Source organism: Accipiter gentilis, chromosome 18 (assembly GCF_929443795.1).
Source record: "Accipiter gentilis chromosome 18, bAccGen1.1, whole genome shotgun sequence".
Lineage (NCBI taxonomy): Eukaryota > Metazoa > Chordata > Aves > Accipitriformes > Accipitridae > Astur > Astur gentilis.
The window spans coordinates 13,177,776-13,202,353 of record NC_064897.1 but is presented as its reverse complement, the minus strand read 5'-3'; the positions used below and the strand labels follow the sequence as shown (position 1 = coordinate 13,202,353).

The 24,578-nt window shown below is 37.7% G+C and overlaps 2 protein-coding genes across 2 annotated transcripts in view; one reads left to right on the top strand and one right to left on the bottom strand.

Annotated features, from left to right (window-relative positions):
* Positions 1–14,073, top strand: part of PIK3C2G (phosphatidylinositol-4-phosphate 3-kinase catalytic subunit type 2 gamma) — a 209,969-nt gene extending 195,896 nt beyond the window's left edge. The window contains exons 31-32 of the mRNA XM_049821675.1: positions 7,305–7,430; positions 13,170–14,073. Of these exons, the coding sequence (XP_049677632.1) occupies positions 7,305–7,430; positions 13,170–13,322 (279 nt within the window). The 3' untranslated portion in view covers positions 13,323–14,073. The remainder of the gene's footprint in view (positions 1–7,304; positions 7,431–13,169) is intronic.
* A 2,069-nt stretch (positions 14,074–16,142) lies between these two features.
* PLCZ1 (phospholipase C zeta 1) overlaps positions 16,143–24,578 on the bottom strand; it is a 58,622-nt gene continuing 50,186 nt past the window's right edge. Inside the window, exons 11-13 of the mRNA XM_049821676.1 lie at positions 21,283–21,415; positions 19,470–19,619; positions 16,143–16,312 (exon numbers count right to left, since the gene is read on the bottom strand). Coding sequence (XP_049677633.1) covers positions 16,230–16,312; positions 19,470–19,619; positions 21,283–21,415 — 366 coding nt within the window. The 3' untranslated portion in view covers positions 16,143–16,229. The remainder of the gene's footprint in view (positions 16,313–19,469; positions 19,620–21,282; positions 21,416–24,578) is intronic.

Sequence of the window (24,578 nt, the reverse complement as noted above, 5' to 3'; positions counted from 1 at the left end):
CTGGTGTGATTGTTGCAGGGCGTTAACTGTAACGTTTTCCCTCCGTCTCGGTGACTGAGGGTTAGTTTTTCCCATTTGACAGACACAACACCTTGGAGAGTGTTGGTTGGTTCATTCCTTAGAGATTTTGTGACTCAGGACAGCACTAGACCATATCTTTGCCAGCGTAGTTCTCCCCATTAAGCATGCAGCACATAATCTTTTATTAACAGCTAAACTGCACGAGTCCTTGCTACTCTACTACAAAGCCAAACCAGTAAACCTGCACTTTTTTTCTTTTTTTCTTTTTTTTTTTTTTTTTTTTTTTTCCAAAAAGCCTTATTTCACTTGGGAGAGAAAGGACTGGAAGAAACTACAGTGACAAAAGCACTGTTTTTCCTTGAATTAACAGCACCCACATTAGACACTGTTTGCCCTTTTGATGCACTGACAAGCTGTGTGCAGAACAGGCAGGTTGATGAGGTTGTTGAAGGTATTGGACTGCACAAAGTGCATAAGCTGTATTTGGAGATTCAAATCGATAATGCAGATAGATCACCTTTGCATTTTTATCATAGTAAATGACAAAGCTATCTGGAGGCTTCCTCCACTGACACTACCAGATTTCTGAAAGGTAGAAAATGCCTGCTCAAAAAATGCTTTCCAGAACTTCCCTAAAACAAAATATATGTTGTTCTGAAACAACACATCTTTTTGTTTCCCTACATTAAATTGAGATCGAGTTCATTTCTTTTTTTGTTGCTTTTCCATTGACCTTTGTGTCAGTGACCTCTGTCATAGTGTGTCTTCTCTGTTTATGTACATATCCGGATGCGTGCACGAGATAAGAAAGAAGTTACAAATAGGAATGAAGTTGCTCACAGAGAAGGGGGGGGGAGGGAAATTGGATCAGAAAATGCAATAAAATAAAACTTATCCTGCAGAGAAGCAGTTAAATGTTTTCAAATATTAGGTGAAACAAGCAGGGGTTTTTTGGGAAAAAAATACCTTATTTGTGCCACCACTTTTTGCCAGTTGCTTTTCTGCTTTGTCTTGCCAATAGCAGACAGTGCAGGGTGCAGCATAGCAATATAGTGGATTATCTTCTTTTGTAATTATTATTTAATTACTGCAAATGTGATTTTATTTTTAATTTGCTTTGAAGTAATTTGAAAATATTTTGTGAAAGCAAAACTAAAAGCTTGGTAGCAGAGTAGAATAGAGGTGTTTAGTGCCTTGGGATATGCAAAGGTTAAAGGAAAAAAAAGGAATGGTCCCATTCTAGGATTTATGAAGTAACACCACCACTGCCCGTTCACACAGCAATCCCATTTGTCTTGAAGGTTTATGTATCTTATTAATCTGTTTTTGAAGGAATCTCTTGCTTTGTAATATCATTGTCTTAGTGCTGATTATTTTCTCAGCTCTTTAAATTTAGAATTAGCCCAGAGGTTGTTATCTTTTTCTAAGGCAAAGGCTGCATTTGTTAATTAAGCTGCAGCTTTCAAAGACAGGGTTTGGCCTTTCTCTGCTAAGTTACACATGGACTCAGAGAAAGTGAGACAATGTAGCAGCAGTGATGGCTTTTCCACATTTCTTACTAGTTTTAATTTAGTCAAGAGGCAGCTAGTAATTTATACAGGTTACTGGGGTGCAAGGCTGCTTTCTTCTGTGGATTTTTTCCTAATCCCTCATTATTGGATAATAATCGAATCTGCCTCATGTCTATACTTAATATATAAACATTTTGCTTTGTAGCTCTGAAGGTTTTTCTAACCATTTGATACAGTGATATGATTTTTAAACACATAAGAATATCTTAATATTAAACATGAAGGAATATTTTGTAGTTCTTTCTTCACCGTGTAGAAGATAAATTCTCATAGCAGTGCATGTAAGAGAAAAACACAAGATGAAGGTAAAGGATAGGAAAACTGAGAGTTAGAGCTGCTTCACAGAGTGAACTTTTTTATTATTATTTTATTTGGAGGCAGTAGCTGAGATGGAAGCCTTTCTAAAGCCTGGAATTCTTTTTTTCATTGAAGAAGGGGAAGAAAGCAACTGAGATTTTAAAATGTCTGGGAAATTAATTTTGGGGGAAGAAAGGAAATTATTAATAGAGGAGGAAAGGTGGCATTAGTTAATACAAGTTACCTTTGATTATTTTTTTTTTCAAGATTGTTGAAAATGAAAAATGTGAAAAAGAAAACAGCACCTGGATCTATCAAATGTTCAGGAGCCATCAATCTGTTTCACTCTAGGACAAAAAGTGGAAAAATACCTGCATGTCTAACACTAAGAGAAACTGATGACAATTTAAATTTGAGGCAATAGTCACCTAAAAAGAAAATTTGATGTTACTTAGGAAGAGGTGAGTTTTAAAAAGCGACACAATAAATTATCCCTAAAGAGCATTTTTTTAAAAATCATAAAAAATGTATTTAAAATTCATGAGAGTAAGGCCCAATATTCATATTGGTTACTAAACTGCATAGTTTAATAAATGCCAAATTTTGAAGTAGGTAGGCCTCTTGTAATGCTAACAAAGAATCCATCCTTAAGGAGAGTTGTGGATGGTTAATAATGATCAAGGGAGAAAAGTCATTAGGGTAATGTAATTCTTGTGGAAAAATTAATTGAATTTCATCCATTATTTCCCAGCTACAGCTAGTATATTTAAAATTGAATTACACAGGACACAACCTATCTGCATGGGTTTCTGTAAGTAAATATCAATACTTTTTTGCTTTTGGAAAATGAAATTGGAGTGAAAAGTGGAATACAGCCATAACAGATACGTGTCTGTATTAGTTTTTCAGTATTGAATTACAGATGTGGAGAGAAGTAAACCCAGAGTATCATTTCCTCTGCCTCACTGCCCTTCATTCTTAAATATCTTCACCACCTTCTGCCTGACTTTAGAAGAAAATAACATTTCAATAATAAACGGCTTTTTTAAACATATATACAGGCAGTTGTAACTGACTTCCTTAAAAACATCAGTCATTATCAAGGTCAAGTAGGCAGGTCATTCTCTGAGAAAATTTTTCATTCGTGGCTTGTTTGTATTTGAAGAAAACATAGGGAGTCAGCTTCTAAATTTAACTTAATTTTTTTTATTGGGAGATCAAAATCACTGGGGTTTTTTTGTCCATAGGCACAGCAAGGAGAGCTATGGCATTTCTGTTGGAAACTTGGTTTTATACCTTTTCAGCCTTACGGATTTTTGTATCTTGAATTTATTCACAAGCATACACAATTGAATATTTAAGACAGTAATTTAAATTGGGAGTAACTTCTTTTAAAGAAAGTAAACTTTATTTTTGGCTTAATGAAATGACTACAGAATTAAGTAGAATTCAATCTAAAACTTTGGGGTTTTGTTTGCTTGATCACAAGTACATTCAATCTCTAAAGGTTTTGCAAAGTAGTTGAAGTGCAAAATGGCATTCCCAAGGTATCCTTTGATTTTCCTTCTGGCCTGGACTATGGACAGAAATCAGTGATTTGTGAGCCATTAATAATAACAAAGGGGGGTTTGCCGGATTTCAGAACTACACATAAGCCTGCATGAAATCTTACTCTGTGTTTATAATGGGCCCAGCAGAACAGATATTCTTTGGTGCAAATGAGACTGGCATTTAGGTCAGATATTCTTCATGTTTACCTAAGTTTATAAATGTGCCAATGCAGTCTAAGTTAGAAGTGAAAGGATAATCCTGAGCGGTTGCTTACTAAATGTGACGGTATAGTATGACAGAAGACATAATCTTTAGAAAGAAAAAAAAAAAATCTGATGTTTTCTCCATTCTCCTTTATTCAAACAAATGCTCAGCTCATACGTGAAAGCCTGAGAAAGGAAATTTTTGCCTGCCATGTCAGTTGTCTTAATAAAACAGTTTACTTCAAATTTCACCCACTTTAGATTTAGAAAGATAGTTCTGCTACGTTAACACTGATCTTGTTTTCACACTGTGATTGTCAAACTGCCAAGATCCCTCTTTGTCCTTGCTAGAGAGCGTCTAAGAAAGTACAGCTCCTTTCACAACGATTGCAAGTCTTGTCTCAAGAAATCCTTTGGTGAGCAGGCTCTTCACATGGAAAGATTCAACTATTGTGCCAATCAAGGGAGAAGCCAGCACAAACTCATCATACGAGCTACCCATACTCTGCTCTTGCAAAGCCATGTCTGATTTATACTTGCTCTTAATCTGAAGTTTTGAATGATTAGTGTGTAGTGGGACAGAACCTTTTTAACAGTCAGACACCCTTGTTAGATGTATTGTGTCATAACAGGAGGCAGGGGAGGGCAGCTGAGCGGTGGAAGATGTGGTCTGGCTTGAAGAGTGCTCAGCTGAAGCTTTTTGATTGCTTGATGGCAAAACAGTGCCACTGAAGATGGAGAATTGGGACAACTGTGGAAATTGGAGTGGCCTGCTTGCCTTTCCTCAGCAAGGGAAGATGAAGTTGGAAAATGGTATCTGCAAAGCAGAGCGAGGAAAAACACCAGCACCCAACAACCAGAACTGAGATCTCTAGTTGGAATTCAGGTGGCTGCTGTTTAAATTACCTGTAACAGTCTGGCCGCTGACTGCTACTATTCATGAAAACTGGCTTTGTTTTAGTTCTGAAAGATCCCAGAGCAACGGCTCTGCCTTGAGTTTTCTTCTCTGAATCGTTAAAATATGCTCTTTTTTTATTTTCTCTCTTGACCCTCTCCTCCCGCTCGCCTCTTTCAACACGTATTTAGCTACATTCAAAAGTACAGCGAGGAAGTAGTTTTCTGTCCGTCTTTCACTTGGTCACAGCACTACTGCAAAGTGCCTGCCTTAGATTTTGGGAGGAGCTGGCTGATGGAGGAAGGTTAGTTGGCTGAAAGCTAGATAATGTGCCAGCATTGCTGGCAGGGTGCAAGGAGCAACTCAAAGGCATAGCGACAATTTTAGCTGACTTTTTTTGGATTCTTCGCATGCGCTTCTGGATACCTGGGTCCTATTAAACAATCACACGGCAATCAGCTTGGATTCTTTCCCTGGCAGGTGAATGTCAGACTGAGCCTGTTTCAAAAGCAAAGGACACTGCTGGGACCTGTGCCTTTGCTGTCCTGAGGTGCGCAGCAGGACACAGCACTTGTGACTACACCCTGGCCTAACTGGGCAGCTCAAAGAGGAGCAGAACTGGATGGATGCAGCCATCCTCTCTGTTACTTTTGCAGCCCGTCACCTACCGTCTGGGCTCCTCAGCCCAGTGCCCTTTGCAGCTGCTGCTGACCTCAGCTTTCAAAATCAGCTCTGACATGGTCCCTGGCTAGGCAATACACTGCTGGGATGATTTATAAAGCCTGACATTTTACAGGACTCTCCCTGTACTGTTTTCCCATGCTTGAGATAGTGAAGTTCATTGTGCTGGGTCTCAGCAGTTTTGCTGATAATGTCTTCTTCAACAATGACACACCCCCCCGCCTTTTTTTTTTTAACCACGTACCCTTTTTTGTCTGAAACAACTAAAATCTGTTGACCTTCAAGTTACAGGGATGCTTATCTATTAATTGAGAAGGGAAGAGCTTGATTATAGTTAGGATCCTCATTGCTTGGACTGGTATTTAAGGCTATATTTCTTTCTCTGTCCTTATTTTTAAGAGACTGTTCAATTTACTGTTATTTGTACTCCTTGATTGACATTTTAGTGTAGTCCTAGATCAATAGAGATGGCCTTTCAAATGGACAGCTTAAATTATAAATCCTGCATTAACAATATGGTACTTTGTCCTAGGAAAACACTTGTTAGTTTCACTGCCATTTAATGACGTTCTTCTTTCGGCTATTGAATCCCATCTACCTAAATCCCATGTATATTTTAAATAAGACGTACTTTGGGGAACTTAGCAATAGTAACACTAATCATTCACATAGTGCTGACAACATGTAGTGATTTCAGTAGTGCATCTTGATGCTGCATAGCGTTAACGATAGCAATAATAAGCTTCGCAGTTGACCACATCATTTGCCTTGAAGGATCATTTCAGATAACAAAAACCAGGGATTTGTTGTGCAAGAAGTGGTTGCTCACACACACAAGCACTGTTTTTCTTCCCAATAGAGAAGTTATTCATTGCTAGGACACCAGTGGTTTCTCCTATCACAAAGATATGTTGTTGATAATGCCTGTAGAAAGCCCCATATTTCTAGACACATACTGTGAATAATCAAAATCTGAGAGATGACTTTATTCTGAGATAGGTAAAATTACAATGGGAAATATAAATACAACTGTCTGTGTAATGCTTTGGGTTCATCAGTTCCAAACATTTTAAGATCTTTTTGCCTACATATTCATTTGCATCGTGCCACTGGATTGCCTGTGAGCTGTCAGGTAAACTTGCTGCCTAAAATGCTGATAACACGATTAAAATTACTGATATTTTGATATGCTCCATTTTGTGCTTTCTGATTGTATACTGTGTTACCAACACAAAGGTTTCTGCTTAATTATAAGGTAAGCACTAAGTGACATATGCTGGCAAGGCACCTGTTCCATAGGTTTTCATGATTATGTTTCTTACGTGTTCTTTTAAAGCCTCTTAGGCTACTAATACGTTTTCTGAGTAACTGTAATGTTTCTTTAGGAATAACCTTACAACCGTTCAGAAGTTATCAAAAAACTCTCCACCCAGCAGCATTAACTTATGCCTGAGCCTTGTTGATAGATTGCTCTGATCTCAAGTAGCTACCATAAGTTGGAATATCTGGAATAATGTTCAATAACCTGAACTGGAAAATTGCAGCTGTGTGATGGGTGAGATCGGAAAGACCGTTATTATAAGAATCCTATTCTGCCCATATTGCAACAGGAAATGCTCCTGGGTCTTCTATAGCAATATGCTTTATGAAACACCCTTAGAAACAATCAGTTCTCCCGAGCATTAGCACTGCTATTTAGGGGTTAACATCAATAGGAGCTTACTGGCTAGAATCCAGTTTCTATGCATTGCTCTGGAAAATGGAAGGGCTACACTTTGTATCAGATTAAGCTGAGTTAAAGTAGATTGAGGCTTAAGGGTTTTTCCATCAGAATGTAAAATATTAAAGATAGGGACTTTTACCTTGTTCTTGTATTATTTCATTTCTATCTTCCTGATTCAATATTAAGCTGAATTCTGAGAATTCCTGTTGTTTACTGCACTAGCACTCCAATTTAGCCAAGATAATACTGAGAATGTAACATGTTTCTGTGTCTGCTTAAAGTCCAGATTTCATTTGGTACTTTTTATTTGTTTTCGTTGCTAGAACATGGGCATTCATTTTTATGACCGTTTTGTTTTTCAGCACCTCCCAGATGGCTCTGCCCCAAGTGCACATGCTGAATTTTATCTTCTGCCGGATCCTTATGAGGTCAGTCGAAGAAAAACAAGAACAGCTCCAAAAACCTCTGACCCTACTTACAATGAAATTGTGAGTACCATTTACTTTCTTCCACCATTTCTTACTTGTTTGATTTTCTTTACCCACTCTTGAAATAAAATAACAATACATCATTTAGAGCTGTTGCAATGAGTACAATCAAAAAGAAGGAACATACCATAAGCTGAACCACAAATGGGGACAATCTTCTGCTTTGCATCTTTCTCAGAAGTGAAACAGTCTCTTTGTCTTTCTTTTCAGGAAAGTAGTTGGATTATTCACAGTGCTCTGTCTTACACCATAACCACAGTTACACATTAGCCAAATGAGACCAAGCTCCATTGCACCAAAACCTAGGCTGTTTTGAATGCAGATTTGTACAATAACATAAAAAGTACTAATTGAATGGATGCTGTTATTCAAATTCACTTTGAAAACAGACAACCAAATTGGTTGTCACTGTTCTAAATGATAACACAATAATAAATAGCCAAGTTCTTTTTATGTCAAAATGCTAGCAATTCACCGCCATATATAATTACTTCACACCCCACTGAAGTGCTCACTTCTCTGGGGTGAAAAGAAACATTTGCATGGAGAAGCACTTACAACAGAATGGGAAGTGGCATAAACTATATTTTTTTTATAGGGGCAGATGAGATTCAAACAGTAGGTGGGATTAGAAATTATAATTATTACATATAACTAATCTCCTAAAGATCTCAAAGCAATATACAAATGCTCTTTGAGCAGGCTTCAAAGCAGAAGGCATGGAAAATATTATCACTCCACCCTGTTTCATAGATAAGATATGATGAAGCTTAAGTTAGTCAGCTGAGACTAAGAGTCCTTATCTCCTATTTTCCAAGTCTTGGGGTTTTAACATTTTTCTTTTTCTTTCCCTACATCTATTTGATTACAAAAGTTACCTACTTACACTGATGACTTCCAGCGCTTCTGTAAGTAGGCTCCTTGAGTAGCATTGCTGCTAACAGCTGAGACAGATTTCCATCCCTATGGTATTGCAGTGGAATAACAGGGAACTAGGCTTTACTTTTTTGTTATGTTCTTTCCTTTTTTTTTGCCATCAAAGAGACAGTGGAATGAGTCTAACTGACCTGTCTAAAGAAATTCCTTTACATTTGAAGGAAGCAAAGGAATATAATAGATTATATAATAACATTCATTATAAAGTAACCAAAATGGAATACAGACAAGAACCAGCCAGCAACACTGGAAGACAATTATCTTTCTAATCATTATTAGACCAAGCTGAATGCGAGAAAATCCAAAATCCTGCCTGCAATAGGACAGTAGTCACTGGGAGGAGATTTAATTGTGGTTAACAAGCATTCCACTGCTGTAAAGAGAAATTCCATGAAAACTTTAATATCCTTTACTCAAAACTTGCAGCCTTCTTCACAGATGCTCAATCTTTTTCACCAAGAACTGCTAATCACAGTGGGGACATATGGTTCCATTGAACTTGGACATTTCAAACCCGATGCTTGTGCTGTTAGCAGCTCTGTTCTTCCATATGTGATATCATTCTGTATGCATTTTCTGTCCAAGGCTGGTAGACTGAGGCAGAAGCTGCCCCAGGGAAGAAAAACTACTAAAAATATAAGTCAGCTGTCTTTTAAGTTAGTTACTGTCCAAAATGCTGTGTACAGAAATGTACTAGCCTTTTTTATGAGTTCATAAGCTTTTATTAAAGCCAAATGGCTGGAAGGAAGCTGTATATTAATTTCTCTCTGTGTTCGAGAATGAGAAAATTCTGAAATGTTCTTCTCTTGGGTATTTTTGTTTTGAGTTCTGTACTTTTATTGCTTATGACTGCCTACAGCAAATTATCAGCCTTGCAAAAGTGCATTTTATTTTTGATTTTTACTCATGTGTGTGAGAGTAAAGACGTGAAAGTCCAGGAGGGCTGACAATAGAATGAACTATGCCAAATGTTTTAGAGTTGCTTTTAACAAGCACTCCTTTTTTCTCTTGTTCCTTTATTTGTTTTTTGGAGTTTGTTCCATTTACGCTGGTATAACAGTGCATTAAAAAAATGATGGTTGAGAAGAAGAGGAGAAAGAACGCGTAAAAATGAAATGCAGTGTAAAAAGAATAACATACCTCTTATAGACCACTGTTAGGAATAAATAAGACTTAGGAGGTTCCAGAGTAGTTTAGTGAAAACAAAGAAAGTAAAAAAAAAAATTGAAAATAAATCTGAATGATTTAAGTTTAAACTCTTGCCAAGAAAAGTCGCAATGACCAGAACTAGCTGCAGTGGGGTCTTGCTCACATGTGTAGCATTTGCCCTGAGACATGCTTCAAGGTCTCAGTTGCCCTCGGTTTGTCTCTTGAGTGCCTGCATGTACGCGCACCCGTGAAATGAGCAAACCTCCCAGCCAAAGCAGAGGGTGCGTTGCCATAATGAAGCCAGAATGAGAGGGAACCCTCTCCATCCTGCTCTCGGGGCGCAGCCAAATGTGAGCAAATATACCTGGGCCCCATCAGTCTGTTAGTGTTACTGCGGTTACCCTCGGAGCAGAGGGGACGCTGGCCTGCAACAACCAGAATAGTCCCAGCCAGCCTGATGGAGGGGGAGGAGGGGATCTGTACCAGGAGCCCCAGCCGGTCCCTCCAGCACTTTGCGTCAAAGCTAATTTGGACAATTAAAAGCAAATCTAGGAACTGTGCCATGGCTACCTAAGGAGAAGCAACTGTCCCGCATTTGCAATTAAAATGTCATTAGACTCCTGTAGGTCAACAGTGCTTCTCTTTCTGGAGCCAGGAATACTTGAATTCCATCCCTAACTGCCCCACTGATTTGCTGCATGGCCACGTATAACTCACCTCCCTTTGATCTAGCTGTATAAATGGGAGGCAAATATTCTCACTACGCAATCATTTCAGGATTTAGCTGTTCTGATTATGAAATTCTGGCAAGTGGCATTTGGTTTATCCACATACTAATTCAGCTACCTTCAGACTTTTCTTCTGTCCCTACATCCTGATGTTATATACCTTGCTCCAGCTGAATTTGCAATATCATTTTAGAAACAGTTTACTGGGATCATTTGAAAACCACCCACCCTGCACTGTAAGGTCTTTCATTGCTCAAAGCCTCTTTTTGTCCAAAGATTGAAAGTTGTTCATTACCCCAGTTCACGCCTGTTGTGATCCACCGTACTGGATTTCTTAGCTCTTAAAATTTATGTACACTTTTTGGTGATTTAAAGCACAGCTGAAGATGATATCTTTAATGTATTGGCAAAGAAACAAGGCACCTTTCTACAGTGATGTTAGTATCACTTCAGTAATCAAATCATAGATTTATTTTAAATTATATTATCGCTTACTGTCCCTGTCCTTGCTTTTGGGGTTTTCTTCATCATTTCACTTTGATTTTGGTGGGGAGAAGCCATTGGGGAGTTTTTAATTCACATACAATTTGGCGAAATAGGCACAGCAACATCAAAACCGAAAAGCACCGAGAGTGACTTTCATGACAGCTGTTCCAAACTATGATTTCCAAAGAATGGAAAATGTTTCTCCCTGGTAAGATCCTTCTGGTAAAGCCACTTAAAAAGAGTGAGTGGGACAGTTTTTCTTCCCCCCCCCCCCCCCCCCCCCCCACCTGTGACAGAGGCTGTTCATCCCCACAGCACCAATTACCCCCCTACACCAGAGAGCTGGGTGCCCTGTCTGTTGGTGCTTGCCGCCAGGGTAGCCTGCTGTCCTCTCTGTTTGACACTCGCTGCGACATCCCTGCAGCTTGTGGCGCAGACAAAACCACTCTGTGGTCCTACAGAGTGGGCAGCTGAGGCCCGCTAGGGTTGCCTGGGAGAACCAACAATTTTTTGCCTCCTGGGTCCATCCGTGAAGTTCAGAAGCACCTTTCTGTTGCCACTCAGCGTGAGGAACATTGCTGGGACTGAGCCTTTATAAACTCTATCCCTGCCTGAAGGACGACTCCCATGGCCATTTCTGCTTCTTAGAACTGGAGGTACAGAGAGGACTCGGCAGTCCAACCTGCAGAGATCCAAGCTAGAGGGGGCTCAGCCTGACTTCTCTTTTCCTCAGCAGCGCCGTATGTATAGACTGCATTCAGACTGCACAGTAAATCCAAGCAGGTTGTACAGCAAACGCATTTTAGGCAGTTTCACTTTCCCATTCTCCTGAAGTGACAGAATGTCACTGCATTTGCTTTTTAGACTGCACAGAGAGATTAAAATTTAAAGCATTTTCCCAGTGCAACTAAAATAGCAAAAACATTTCCAGCCATACAAATTTTAGATTAAATGTACTCCTCTTAACAAAGCTTACCTTTCAGGCCTGAAACTAGCTGAGAGCATTCTTTCACGTTTTATCAACCCACATGCAGTTCACTCAGTAGTTTCTGATTAATGCAGAGACTGAAACATAGGAATCTGTTCTGAATGCAGCTCATTCTTGTTAGCATATCACTCCATATTTTTTTTTTTTTTAAAAAACTCGGAACATAGACCATTAACATTTCATAATTAACGTCTCTGTGTTCTCATAGTATTAAGGTAATTTCAAGGATATTTTAAAAGCTATAAGTTTTAGTAATTTTCTAAAGACATAGTAAGCAAGCTGTCTCATTTAATTTGAGAACTATTAACAGCACTTCTTGAGTAACAGAAAGATCCAAATTTACAAAGTTCCACTTGCTAAATTGGGTCCAATCTCAGAGATGTTCCACATCTACAACTTCTACCAAGTGGGCTGAGCTCTCTGTCATGTTTAATATTTGATGATTCCATTAGAAAATATAAGTGTTTTATAATAGGCACATTTGAATACAGTTAGCATCCAGAATCATGCGTAAAATTATTTATATTGAAATAGTAAAATTTATACAGACAGTTTTCAAAGGAAAATAATTATCTCTTTTACGGTGTGGGTTTGTTGGATCTAGAACAGCTATGAAACGTTACGGAAGTCTTGATTAGAAGAAAATTTTATTTTGCTTTGGCTTGATCTTTTTTAATTCTGGTATGTAGCACAAGATTTAATCACAGGTACAGTACTGAGAAAAAATTCCGAGATACTGTGCATTGACGTGATACAACTTTATAAGACATATCAATGCAACATAAAGTTGCTTTAAGGCACTACTAAGGAACATGTAACAAATACAATATACGTAGGTTAAAAAAAATGACATCAAAACTGTTTTCCTGGGGTTTTTTTCCTGATTTTTGCAATACCATTTATCAAATTATCTGCTACGGCAAGATATTTAAAAATTATAATAACCTACACTTTTACAGAATTACCTATCTTATGCCTATGATGAGTACCCTCCATCTGAACCTCTCCTCCAGAAATTCAACCACATTATCATTCCCTGGTGAAGTTCACGAAGGATCTGATATTTCCTCACATTGAGTTCAAACCTCTGCTTAAGACAGATTTTCAATTTTCAGGGGGAAAATTATATGTACCTGTTTTTTTTCTCAAGCATTGTGCAACACAAGTTTCAGATTTATTTGCAAATGCTTGGTAATCAGATTTCACAAGCCTAAACTGGCAGAATCACTTTTACATAAACTACATAAGGTCAAATATATTTCTGAGATAAATTCACTAAGTGAAGTGAATTTGGCTTGTGGCTAGTAGTTTATAATTCTGGAGGGCAGTTTAAAGCAATTATTACAAAGTTGTAAGCATCATCCTGAATGCTGTATAGAAGTAAGTGTTTTGCCTGTCAAATAGATTCACAAATTCATATGTTTTTTTCTGTTTCACTCTGTATTATTTCAGGTTGTGTATGACAAAGTCACAGAGCTCAAAGGCCGTATACTGAAGCTTGTTGTGAAAAGCAAAGGAACATTTGTGGGAGCTGTTAACATTCAACTGAGCAGTGTCCAGTTAAATGAAGAAAAGTGGTATCCACTGGGAAACAGTGTAGTTTAAATGTTGTCTAAGCTAATTCAATTATTTATCCACTAATGTTTCTTTATCCCATTTCCCCATGGTACATTTTGTCTCAGTTGCCCGTGAGAATATGCAGTCATCTGCTGATCACACACCTTAACATTTCTAATCATAAGGCTGTTGTCTTAAAATTGCTACCATCTTCCTGCAACAGATTCCTCTCAGTATGAGTTTAAGAAATTACGTGCTAAGAACTTGTAGCAGCATGCAGGAAATTCTTTCGATGGCAATAAAGATTTTTGGTTTGTTCATATTAGATAGTACTGTAAAAATACTAAATTCTGTACACATCAAAGCGTGGGGCCTAATTCTTTGCCCATTAATTCCACTGACTGTGTTGAAACAATGCTGATAATGGTGTAATTTATCAGCATCTGCTATGACCCCACTGCATATGATGATTTCACCAGAGAACCATGGAATGGTTCCCTAGCTGCCAATACATTTCAGATGTCTAGCAAATTTCATGTTAAATCTTATACAATCAATACCTTATTTTAAAAAAGAGCTTAAAAGCTTTGCACTTAATATGTTTTGTGCAGTGTATGTTGGTGTGCTTTTAACTTTTTATATAATGTAGCATTCAATCCAGGATATTAATTTGTCAATAAGATACGTCATTGTTTCTTTTATTCTGACATCCAAGAAGCAGATATAACTGGTGATTTGTGAGGAGAAAGGAGAAGGGAGAAGCTAATATTCACAAATAAATAAAACGTATTGAATGTGAGCTTCCAGCGTGGTATTTATTTAAGATCATGCTACACGGAATCTTTGTTCACCAGTCTTACCTCATTGCACTGTTATGCTGCGTAAGGTAATCAAGTCAATACATGCATTGACCTCAGGGCTATAAAATGTATGTATACATACTAAACAATGAATGTGAGTGGTTCCTTTGAGTTCGCTGAGGCTAATTACGGGCTCTGTTCTTCAAAGCATTTTTAACTAAATTGAGGAAGCACTTAAGCACATCTTTAAACATTTAGCATGTGAGCAGCTATAATGAACTGTCTGTTATTGCCAGCCTGTTACACACACATAGCTGACGTGTGTGTGTATACACACACACACACACACCCCTTTCCAGGGCCAAAGGCATATTTTTAAAGCACAGGAGATATGTTGATTTGTGATCTGATATGCTGTAAAATTTTAAGTTACCATATACTAAGTAGGTCTGACAATTGTCCTACCAGGTGGAAAAGTGGTCAACAGAGGGATAATAATGCCAGAAGCTGAAGATAATTGCCACCTTCTCCCAAAGGACACTCACAAATCAGTCTTCAGAGGGTAATGTTGTATAAAGCTCCTGAAGTGGGACTAGAAGCGTTATTTAGGAAACTAAATAAGCTGGAGTTTTTCCTCAGCATCAAACCAATTGACTATGTCACTTGGTCAGTTTTTATCTGAGAATAGATACACCAGATTGCCTGGGGAAATTAAACTCCTCCTCAATAAGGGGAGGTGGGGGGAGCTCTGCTTGAATATTAATATTAGTAGTATATTTCAGAGCTGAAAGAAGCTATAAAATATTTACCACATGAAAGGTATATTGGCTAGCATACAGATATGATCACTGTAAAGATCAGTAAGTCTAACATTTTAGATTCTAGGCTCTCCTGGGTAAAGAATCAAGTGATCTGTCACTCAAGCACAGAAAACACATTGAGGTCAGCTTAAAATGTTATCAAATTACCTGACCTTACAGTTTAATATCGATTTTAGGTTCTTCTTAGTCTACTGTCTTCGTTTCCTTATTATAACTATAATGCAATTTTCTAATAGTGTTATTTCCTGTGACATTTTCTAATCATTGTTTATCACATGCCCTGATTTTCCATCTTAGAGCAGCATTAGATAAAATACCATTAAAATGGCATTAAATAAAAAAAGCATTAAAATATAATATTGTCAGAACTGTCTGCAAACATAACCAATACTGTTTGGTATTGAAGAAAGAAACCTATCAATAGAACATCCTTTTTTTTTTATTAAAAAAACAAAAGCCACATTTGAGTAACAAGTCTGCAATTAACTGGGTAGATATAGTCTTGTGGAAGCTCAACAATACCTCAGCTTTGTAAAGAAGATGGGAAAATTGTGTCTTATGGGCAAGATCTCAGGCAAGAAGTTGTCCTCAGAGATCTTAAATCACCCAATCAACCCTTGCCTTTTCTAAAATTCTTCTAGTCCACCTCAAAGCATTGTGCTTCCTGAGTTCACAGTAAGATGTATCCTGAGCTCCCTGCTGCTATGAGGAACTTAGCCCTTTACAAATCAGTCTGTGAAGTATTTGCCTTTCTTTAGCAGCAGGATGTTCAAGACTAGGCTAAGAAAAGGTACCAATATTATCATCTGATCGTTTTAAGAGCTGGGGTTTTTCTCAAAACTATTTTTACAGGTAGCAAAATTACACTGGACATTAAAGAGTTATAGCCCAATCAGAAGCTGCTGTTATTAAAAATTTACATTGTGTGTGTATTTTTTCCTGTTCCCTTGGAAAGATACAATGTTAAGAAATTTTGTTCAATAGAAATAAAAATGTCAATGTAATATGCTTATAATTTTGCAGTCTCAGATCATAAATATTAGAGTATTATTCTCACAAAGCAATTAATCATAATTTTGAAATTACCTGAATTTTAAAAATGTCAAAAAAACTTCAGTCTTTATGAATTAGTTCTAAGTAATGGTAGGGCCAATGTCAGTAACCATTACTTATTCAGGATACCATTTACTCACACAAGAAGTCCCATTAGCTTAACAAAATCATTGAGAACATGCCACTCTGGAAAACAGACCACGGGGTTGTTGCAAGCCTAGTGACGTTGCTTTATTGAGCAGGGTGTGATCCTCCAGAACAACTGCTACTGCAGAGCACCATTAATAGTACCAGATATGAACAAACAGTGATGCAGGTTCGAGATTGCCACCATCTTTGGACAACAGGGGAACGTTACGGTAACCTGTAAATACAATGACACTTTATTAGTGCATTAAACACAAACACAAGGATTATTTATGATCTGCTATGCAAATAAAGCATAATTTCTGATTCTTTAAATAAGTCTTTAAAATAAACTGAAATGATACAGAACCCAAATCCCATTTCTACTGGTTTTCTCCTCTACATATACAGTATTTTAATTCTGGCATTTTTGGACACAGAGTGAAAAACTCCAGTGTCTTTCAGAATGTGGTGTTTTTTCAAACTGAAGACTTTCAGCCCAATGATATTTAAGCATGGGGAAAGCATACATTTTAACATCCAAAGATGTTATGCACTGTACGCATTGTTCTGATGATAGCAAATTAAATAACTTTTGAATCAACAGTGATAGTGCCTTAGAGAAGAAAGAATGGTATTGCAGCAGTAATGCACTGTCCAGCTGAGGCAGAAGAAAAAAAAAAGCATAGTGTAAGATCTTCTACCATGACATCTTAGGTAAGTCTGTTAAGATCTCTTTTTACATATGAGTGATTCCCAGCACGCCTAGAAACTACAAGTTCATCTGGTTGTTGAAGCATTTGAAGAAGCTATAGTACTCAACTTCAAACTTAAGTAACTTACCTGCTTGCAAAACAAAACGATCCCCTATCCAAAACCCCAAGCCTGTATTGCTCTATATGACTGTAAATGTCCATTATTTCATAATAAACAATGTCACTTTTGATTAAAAAAAAAATAAAAAAAAATCTGTCTTTCATCTATGTATATATAGCTGCATTTATTTAAGTATCTGCCTGTTAAGTATCTATGTTCAGAACTGCAGTTTTCAAAAATCTTTCTTCAGGTGCGTCTGCATGTGTGCGTAGTCTTTGGAACCCTCATTTATTTGGGTTTGGATCTTCTTGATTCTTTTATACAACATAAAAGTTCACCTGGCATCTAAAGTTCAGCTTCTGGACAGCAGATGTTAAAGCTCACTCCAGGCAATATGCATCTGAGATCAACTTTTACAGCATGCACACAGTATGCGGAAGACTTGGTTTATTTCCTATCCAAAGATACACTTCAGGGACTAAGACTCATTTCTAAAGATGGTGTTCTAGCCCCTACCTACAGAATAGCCTACAAAGTGTCCTGAGAGAAGTAAAACTTCTTCTTTATTGAAATTGTTCCAATTTGTATGAAATAATTAACTATTCATTGATCCAGTGATAACAGCAGTAATAATTGAATTCCTGTCCTGTGTTAGTGTCCTACATGGCAGACTTGTTGGGACAGGGACTGTAACCAAGGATCCCCCTCCTCTTGCCTTTAACCACCCAGGTAGGAAATTATTCTCACCTTCAGCCCCTCTGAGTATACCTACTTAATCATTGCACGAAAAATCAAATACTGCTACAGGTGGGCAGCAGGCATTCTTCCCCAGTGTAATCTACAACTGAGGTGGGAGGCTGCTGCTGGGGAAAGGCAGGCAGTGAGGATATACATTTGAATCCTTTCAGGAGATAACGCAGGAGAGGGTGGCAATGGCACAACTTTGTCCCACTGCCTGTCAAATTAAAAAAAAAAAGATGTAAGCACTGCTCAGCTTTTGGAAGCAACTTGCTCTCAGGGACACCTCAGGGTTATAAATCCTAGGGAAGGAGGGATAGTCCTGTAGTGCAGATTAAAGCAACTGGAACTGTGAAGAGTAAGATTTAAATCCTAACTCACTCTTCAGCATGGTTTAGACAGTTCTTTCCTAAGAAATCTAGACTGTTGTGACTCTCTCTGCAAAACACGTCGTTTCCCCCTTTCACTATGTAGGGTGCTTAGTCCCCTAAAGCAAAACCATGGCTCCAGATCTAGAATCCAGAGGTCTCAATGTTAAGCACTGCAATAAACTTTGATATTATCTGTCAGTTCATCTCTTAGCATTTCATTTATGCTTCTGAGCATCTTGATGGCATCTTGCATTTTTTACATTAAGTGGGTGTCGGTGCAATGTGTTTGGCAGTGTTTATAGCTTTTGTACCTACACTCATTTCCTAGCATTTTTAATTACTCCACTTAAAAGCTTTCCTGTAGAATCTGCGTGCTTTTACTTTTCCAAAATATGAATCCCCAATTTGTGACTAAAATTAATCATACAGGCACATTAGAGACACACTGAAAAACTGTACAACAACAAAAAAAAGAAATCAATTATTTTATGAGCATATGTAAGGTTTACTGTCTGCTATTTAAATTTGTCTCAGACATCGTGAGTTGTCAGGGGTTTGTGGTTTTTTTTCATTATCCTGAAATATATAAATGAAAGGAAAGTAAAAGGTGATTGGTGTAAAAATTCATGTTGGAGAAAAGCAAGTGTGCTTTAAGAGTAATGTCTTTGTTCTTGTATAACTCCTCAACCTCAGCTAAGATTCACAAACAGCTTTATAACTTCAGAACCTGGAAAGAAAAAGCCATTAAAAACCCTGTTAAGCTTAATAAAAAGGCACATTGCCCAACCTTTTGCCTTCACATCTTCATTCACTATTAAATGTTGTTTGTTTGTTTTGTCAGAAATAGCTTTGGAAATTCAATATAGTAAACAGCCATTTCACATAAGCCTTTCTCCTTGGCCTACTGACTTCTGTGTCTGCTCTTATGTGCAGCCTATTAATCATGCAAGATTTCAGAAGCTATATTGATGTAGTAAAAGAAATACTACTAAGAAAAATACCATAAATATTTTGCTTAATTTATGTTCTTCATTCTCCACTCTGAAAAGTTGCAGATAGGTTACCTGAGGTTTTTGGGGTTTTTTTCATTTTGTTTTAATCTGGCTTGTATTGGGTTTTGAGCCTGTGTAGAAAATGCACAAAACTCTTGCTTTGATAGTAGTACTGACTAATCTCTCTTCCTGTTTGCTATTATAATGAGTTAAAAATACCGTCTGAGCAGTTTCTATCTAGAATGGAATACTGCAGTAGGAATAATTAACTGTCATTAATATTCTTTTGATTTCTATACTGTGGATTTGTATTCAGAGACTACAATGACTTAAACAGATTGCCATTTTTAGGTATGGTGTACAATTCTCCTTTAGGAAATAAATATAATCCTGTACTTTGTCAATACTACAATAATGATAAAAACCTGGAATGATGTAGATTTTTTGAGCTGTTATAGATGGCTCACAAAAATATTACCTTTACTCAGGCTCAGCAGTGGTAAAGTGTATTGACCAAGGAATTCATTTGCAACCAGAGATATCTCATCCTCCACACAGAAGCGTATCAATGCCAGTTCTGGAACTTGGACAGTAAAAGAGAAAGTTTCGTCCCATCTAGGGCTCAACGCTAACAAAAAGAGAAAATACACAGTATTAAAATACCATTTCATTTTTTCTACTTAATATCTTAATTATTCTATGTGCTATCGCTAGTCTGAACTGGTAAAGATTTGTTCTTTTTCCCTGGATTTCTGTGCCCATTTAAATAAATAATGAGACTCCCACTGACTGCAGTGTTATATAGGTCACATCTTTTGTATAGATTATTAAGTTAAAACTGTCAGAGGGAAGCTCTCAGAAGGAAGCAAAGAGAGCGAGCTTGGGACTTCCCTACAGTATGCAGGCCAGCCCTTTCTAAGGATTTGTCATGTATTAACTACATAATAATGTAAATCAAAAGCCTAAGAAAGTTGGTGTTGTCTCTCAGAAGAGAGCAAAATGGGACAGCGATCGCCAGGTTAAGACCCTCTGCTCAACTTAAATTTTTCCTATAGCCATACCAGTTTCACAGGTTTGCAAAAGCTTCTCCTTTCACCGTGTTGGAAATAAGGTAGGAGCTAAAAACATTAAGGTAGTAAAGCTATCACTCGACTAAAAATACAAGAGGAGGATGTGGAACAGAAGGGGGGGTGCTTTGTCTTGAGCAATGTTCATACAGAGAGAAAAGAAATTCAGGGGTCGATTTAAAACAGCAGCCATCTACAAAAAGGAAAAAGGAAAAATAGAAGTCAAAGGCACAGAAGAAGGGAGATCACAGGGAACTTTTAGTCTGAGACATCAAGAAGATCTGTATGATAAAGGTGAAGGAATGCTCGAAGACAACTACAAAGAGTACACACTTCACCTGTTAAGCAATTAAGGGCCTAGTCTTACTAGAAACTTCATATGAAGTAAGGTAAGAATTCACAGAAATTTCTTCAGAAAAAAATGTCTTTAAATTTACCAATTAGTGTACTGGGTTTGGCTGGGATAGGGTTAATTTTTTTCCTATCAACCCCTATGGTGTTATGTTTTGGATTTGTGACCAAACCACTGTTGATAACACACCAATGTTTTAGCTATCACTGAGCTGAGCTCACACAGAGTCAAGGGCTTCTCTCTTTCTCATGCTGCAACCCCCTCCTCCCCATCCCAGTGAGGAGGCTGGGGTGCATAAGAGGTTGGGAGGAGACACAGCTGGGACCCCAACGGACCCAAAGGGTACCCCGAGCCATGTAACATCATGTTCAGCATAAAAAAGCTGGGGGAAAGAAGGAGGAAGGGAAGACTTTCAGAGTTACAGTGTCTGTCTTCCCAAGTACCCATAACACATGACGAAGCCCTACTTTCCTGGAGATGGCTGAACACCTGCCTGCCAATAGGAAGTGGTGAATGCATTCTTTATTTCGCTCTGCTTGCACACGCAGCTTTTGCATTACCTAGTAAAGTGTCTTTATCACAACCCAAGAGTTTTCTCCCTTTTGCCCTTCCAACTCTCTCCCTTCTCCCACTGAGGGAGAGTGAGCAAGTGGCTATGTGGGGGTGTGCTGCCGTCCAGGGTCCTACTAGTCTACAAAAACGGCACATAGCGTGAACTTCTGCTACAGATTATGTGCCAGAAGATCCCACTCTAGAGAGAAATAATTGCAGTGTCTAAGTACATAACAACTTCTTGGGATGAAAAAATGGTACTTTCTTATAAAATATTATTGTGCTTTGTTCACAGTCAAGAGAATAAGGCTGATGCTCACCATTGCTCTTTATAACACTAGATTTTTTTTTCACTTGATCTTCTGGCACACCGTAAATTTCTATCTGCACTAAAGGGTCAGCTTTGTTAGTCTTCGACAGGTTACTGGGTGGTAACTGATGACCACTGATGAGCTGGAAAATTAAAGTTATAATGTATTGAGAAAACTCTAAGAATGAGCTTTACATAGTAGTCATAGTAGTAAAAACTAATTGTTCCATAAGAATCTACTGTAAGAAGCATACACCAGCCATAAACTGTTACAAAAATACATATTAAAACCAATGAAATTAAGAATATGGTGCTTCCCATTTAATTTCATTCTAGGCTAATTTCATATAGAATCATAGAATAGTTTGGGGTGGAAGGGACTGTTAAAGGTCATCTAGTCCAACTGCCCCTGCAATGAGCAGGGAAAGCTTCCACTAGACTAGGTTGCTCAGAGTCCCATCCAGCCTGGCCTTGAACACTTCCAGGGATGGGGCACCTACCACCTCGCTGGGCAACCACCTGTTCCAGTGTTTCACCACCCTCATTGTAAAAAACAAAACAAAACAAACCAACCAACCACAAAAAAAAAAAAACACCAAAACCACTGATATCATGTTTTAGATAATAATTTTCCGATTTAAGTTTTTATTCAATAAACAGCCATAGAAATTATATTTTTTTTTTACCATGTAAAATAATAACATTGGAGGAATCAGTCTCAGGATTTTTACATTTTCTGAGATCAAGCTCATGAATTTCTATTAAAGCTGTGTCCAGTGGACCAACGCTAACACCCCCAGTGACATCAGCATTGTGTTACAGAGTATGTAGCAGCCTGCCTCACCTGTGTTCCTTCTCTATCACAGTAGCACATAAAACCTCTGCATTTAGTAGGCTCCCTGATGTTTTTCTCCTTAATTTAGTTAGCTACCTGGAAATTTTGCCTCAGACTGCCATGTAATCTGGCACCCACCCTATGAAAGTAAGTCACAAATTTGTCTGCTTTCTATCGATATTTCAGGACACCTAGGAGAGAATAACCATCTGTACAGTAATCTGCTTTTTAGAAATCAATGTATGGAATGTATCAAGAGAGATACACAAGCCTGCAAGCCTAGGTGAAAGATATGACTCTTATGATCCAGATCTCAAGACTAGGCATCAAAACTCATGATACAGATTCTTATTCCCCTGTCAACCACAAAAAAAAAAAAAAAAAAAAAACAAAAAAAAAAAAAAAAAACAACACACACACCCCAATAAACAACAACAACAAAAAACCCAACCCAAACCACAATTTCCACCTTTTGATTCGGTATTTTCTGTAACACCTTGCGCCAAGAAGAGTTCTAACCTGAAACATTGTGGAGCAGTGGCTTAGCAAATCCTGATGCTATCCCCTTTCTTCCTAGAAAATACCTACTACCTTCATTAGAAAGCTTTGCAAGCCGTAAGCACTGATGGACTGCCCACTTAGAAGCAGGGGAGGTTCATTGACACCCCCTGAATGTCATGATGAAAATTCAGCCACACCATCGGCCAAGTCCTGCTTTCCACTCTTACTCCATTGCTAGATCCAGTCTTAAGTCTCCTACAGGGTGGGAAAAGACCGAGCTCTTTCCAGCACACTATGACCCAAATACATAAATCCAATCAATTTTTGAGACCTAAGGTGAAGCTGATGTACAGAGAGAGTAGTAAATAACATGGTAGGCTCAGAAGTTTCCCTATAAAATACCTTGAATATTTGTATTTCTGCTTCAAAGGCCATATGCTGCTTGTTAATGGGAATTGTGGCACATCGGGTTAAGAAGGACATTGAATTCAGTAAAATCGGGCCCTGTGTGATTTTTGTGTTCACTTATGTTCTTCATTCATTCATTCCCAGTCCCAGAGATTTGACCCCAGATGTTTTATATCTTTGCCCTCTGCTAAGTAAATTCTCCATTCATGAAGTTAGTAACTCTTCTTTAGCAGAAACTGTTTTTCCTTTGACTCCTGCTCCTGACTCTTTTTGTCTTCAACCACCATTTCCTGGGTTTTGCTGCTGACTCTATGAATGGGGCTCTCTGTGCCCTACAGTCCCTCAGCTGGTGGGATGCCATTGCTGCTTTGTATCCTGCACTACCCAGCCTGCCATCTTAGTCTATGATGTCCTCAGTCTAAAAAGCTGCCTTTCTCTTTTCCAACTTCTTCCAAACTCAGAGATTTCCTTCCCATTGTCAATGCCTTTGTCTGTCTCCTGCATTACAATTGGGGATTTCTCCTCATCTTAATTAACTCCAGCTTCATACACGTAAGGGCCAAAATAAGTGAAGTATATGCATGGGTGCTTGAAATCACCCAGGAATGTCTATTCATAATTGGTATGCCCACTGTTAGGACACTAAAATGTTCTTGATTATGTGTATACATTATGCAAGTATGTTATAATTGTTATTAGCTAGTGTTTTATCTCCATTATTTATTTCTCTGAAAGGAACAAAATAGCAATTATAAATTAATTGTATGCTAATTAAATAGCATTTATGCAAGTAGTGTACTGTGTAATCAGAAATAGCACTTTTTCATTGGGAAAAGCTAGTTTTCTAACTAGTGAACAATTATAAAACATCTACTTGACCTCAAAAGAAGGGTTTTCTAACCCATTATGTTTAAATGACATCTATTTCTAATATTTTTAAGAAGTAAAACAGATTTTAATTTGGGAGCAGTAGCAATAATTCAAAGGCCGATTGATTCATCCCCTTTTTTACACTTATTTGTATCATTTTAGGATGATAAATAGTCTTTTATGTATGCATAGGAAGATAATGAAACTTAAAAGAAGCATAAAGCTTCCTATTGTACCTTTAAACATTTCCAGTTGTCAATTAGCATTATAATAGTATATGTGATATTTCTAATACTTAAAGAAAATAACACCAAAAGTACACATTCAGTTTCTGAGTTTTCAGAGTTCAGTCCCCACAATCGTAACTAAGGCCCTTTGTCAGCTACACTTGTGACACAGTGCAAGTTATATTTACATTTCTGTAGACAACACCATGAAAAATCATGTACTTTTGCAAACTGTTGTAACACCTACATATTTTTAGCAAACGTGAGTGTACTACAGATGGGAAACCACCTAAGCAGCAGCAGATACTATATAAGAGTTTTAACACGTTGTTAAAAAACAATATTAAACTTCCCAACAACCAGGAATGGGGTTAAAATGAGAAACCAATAACAGATAACAAATAGGTCTGAGCTACATAACATTTGTTTTCATATTTTATGGAACAAACCAATAATTAGCAAAGC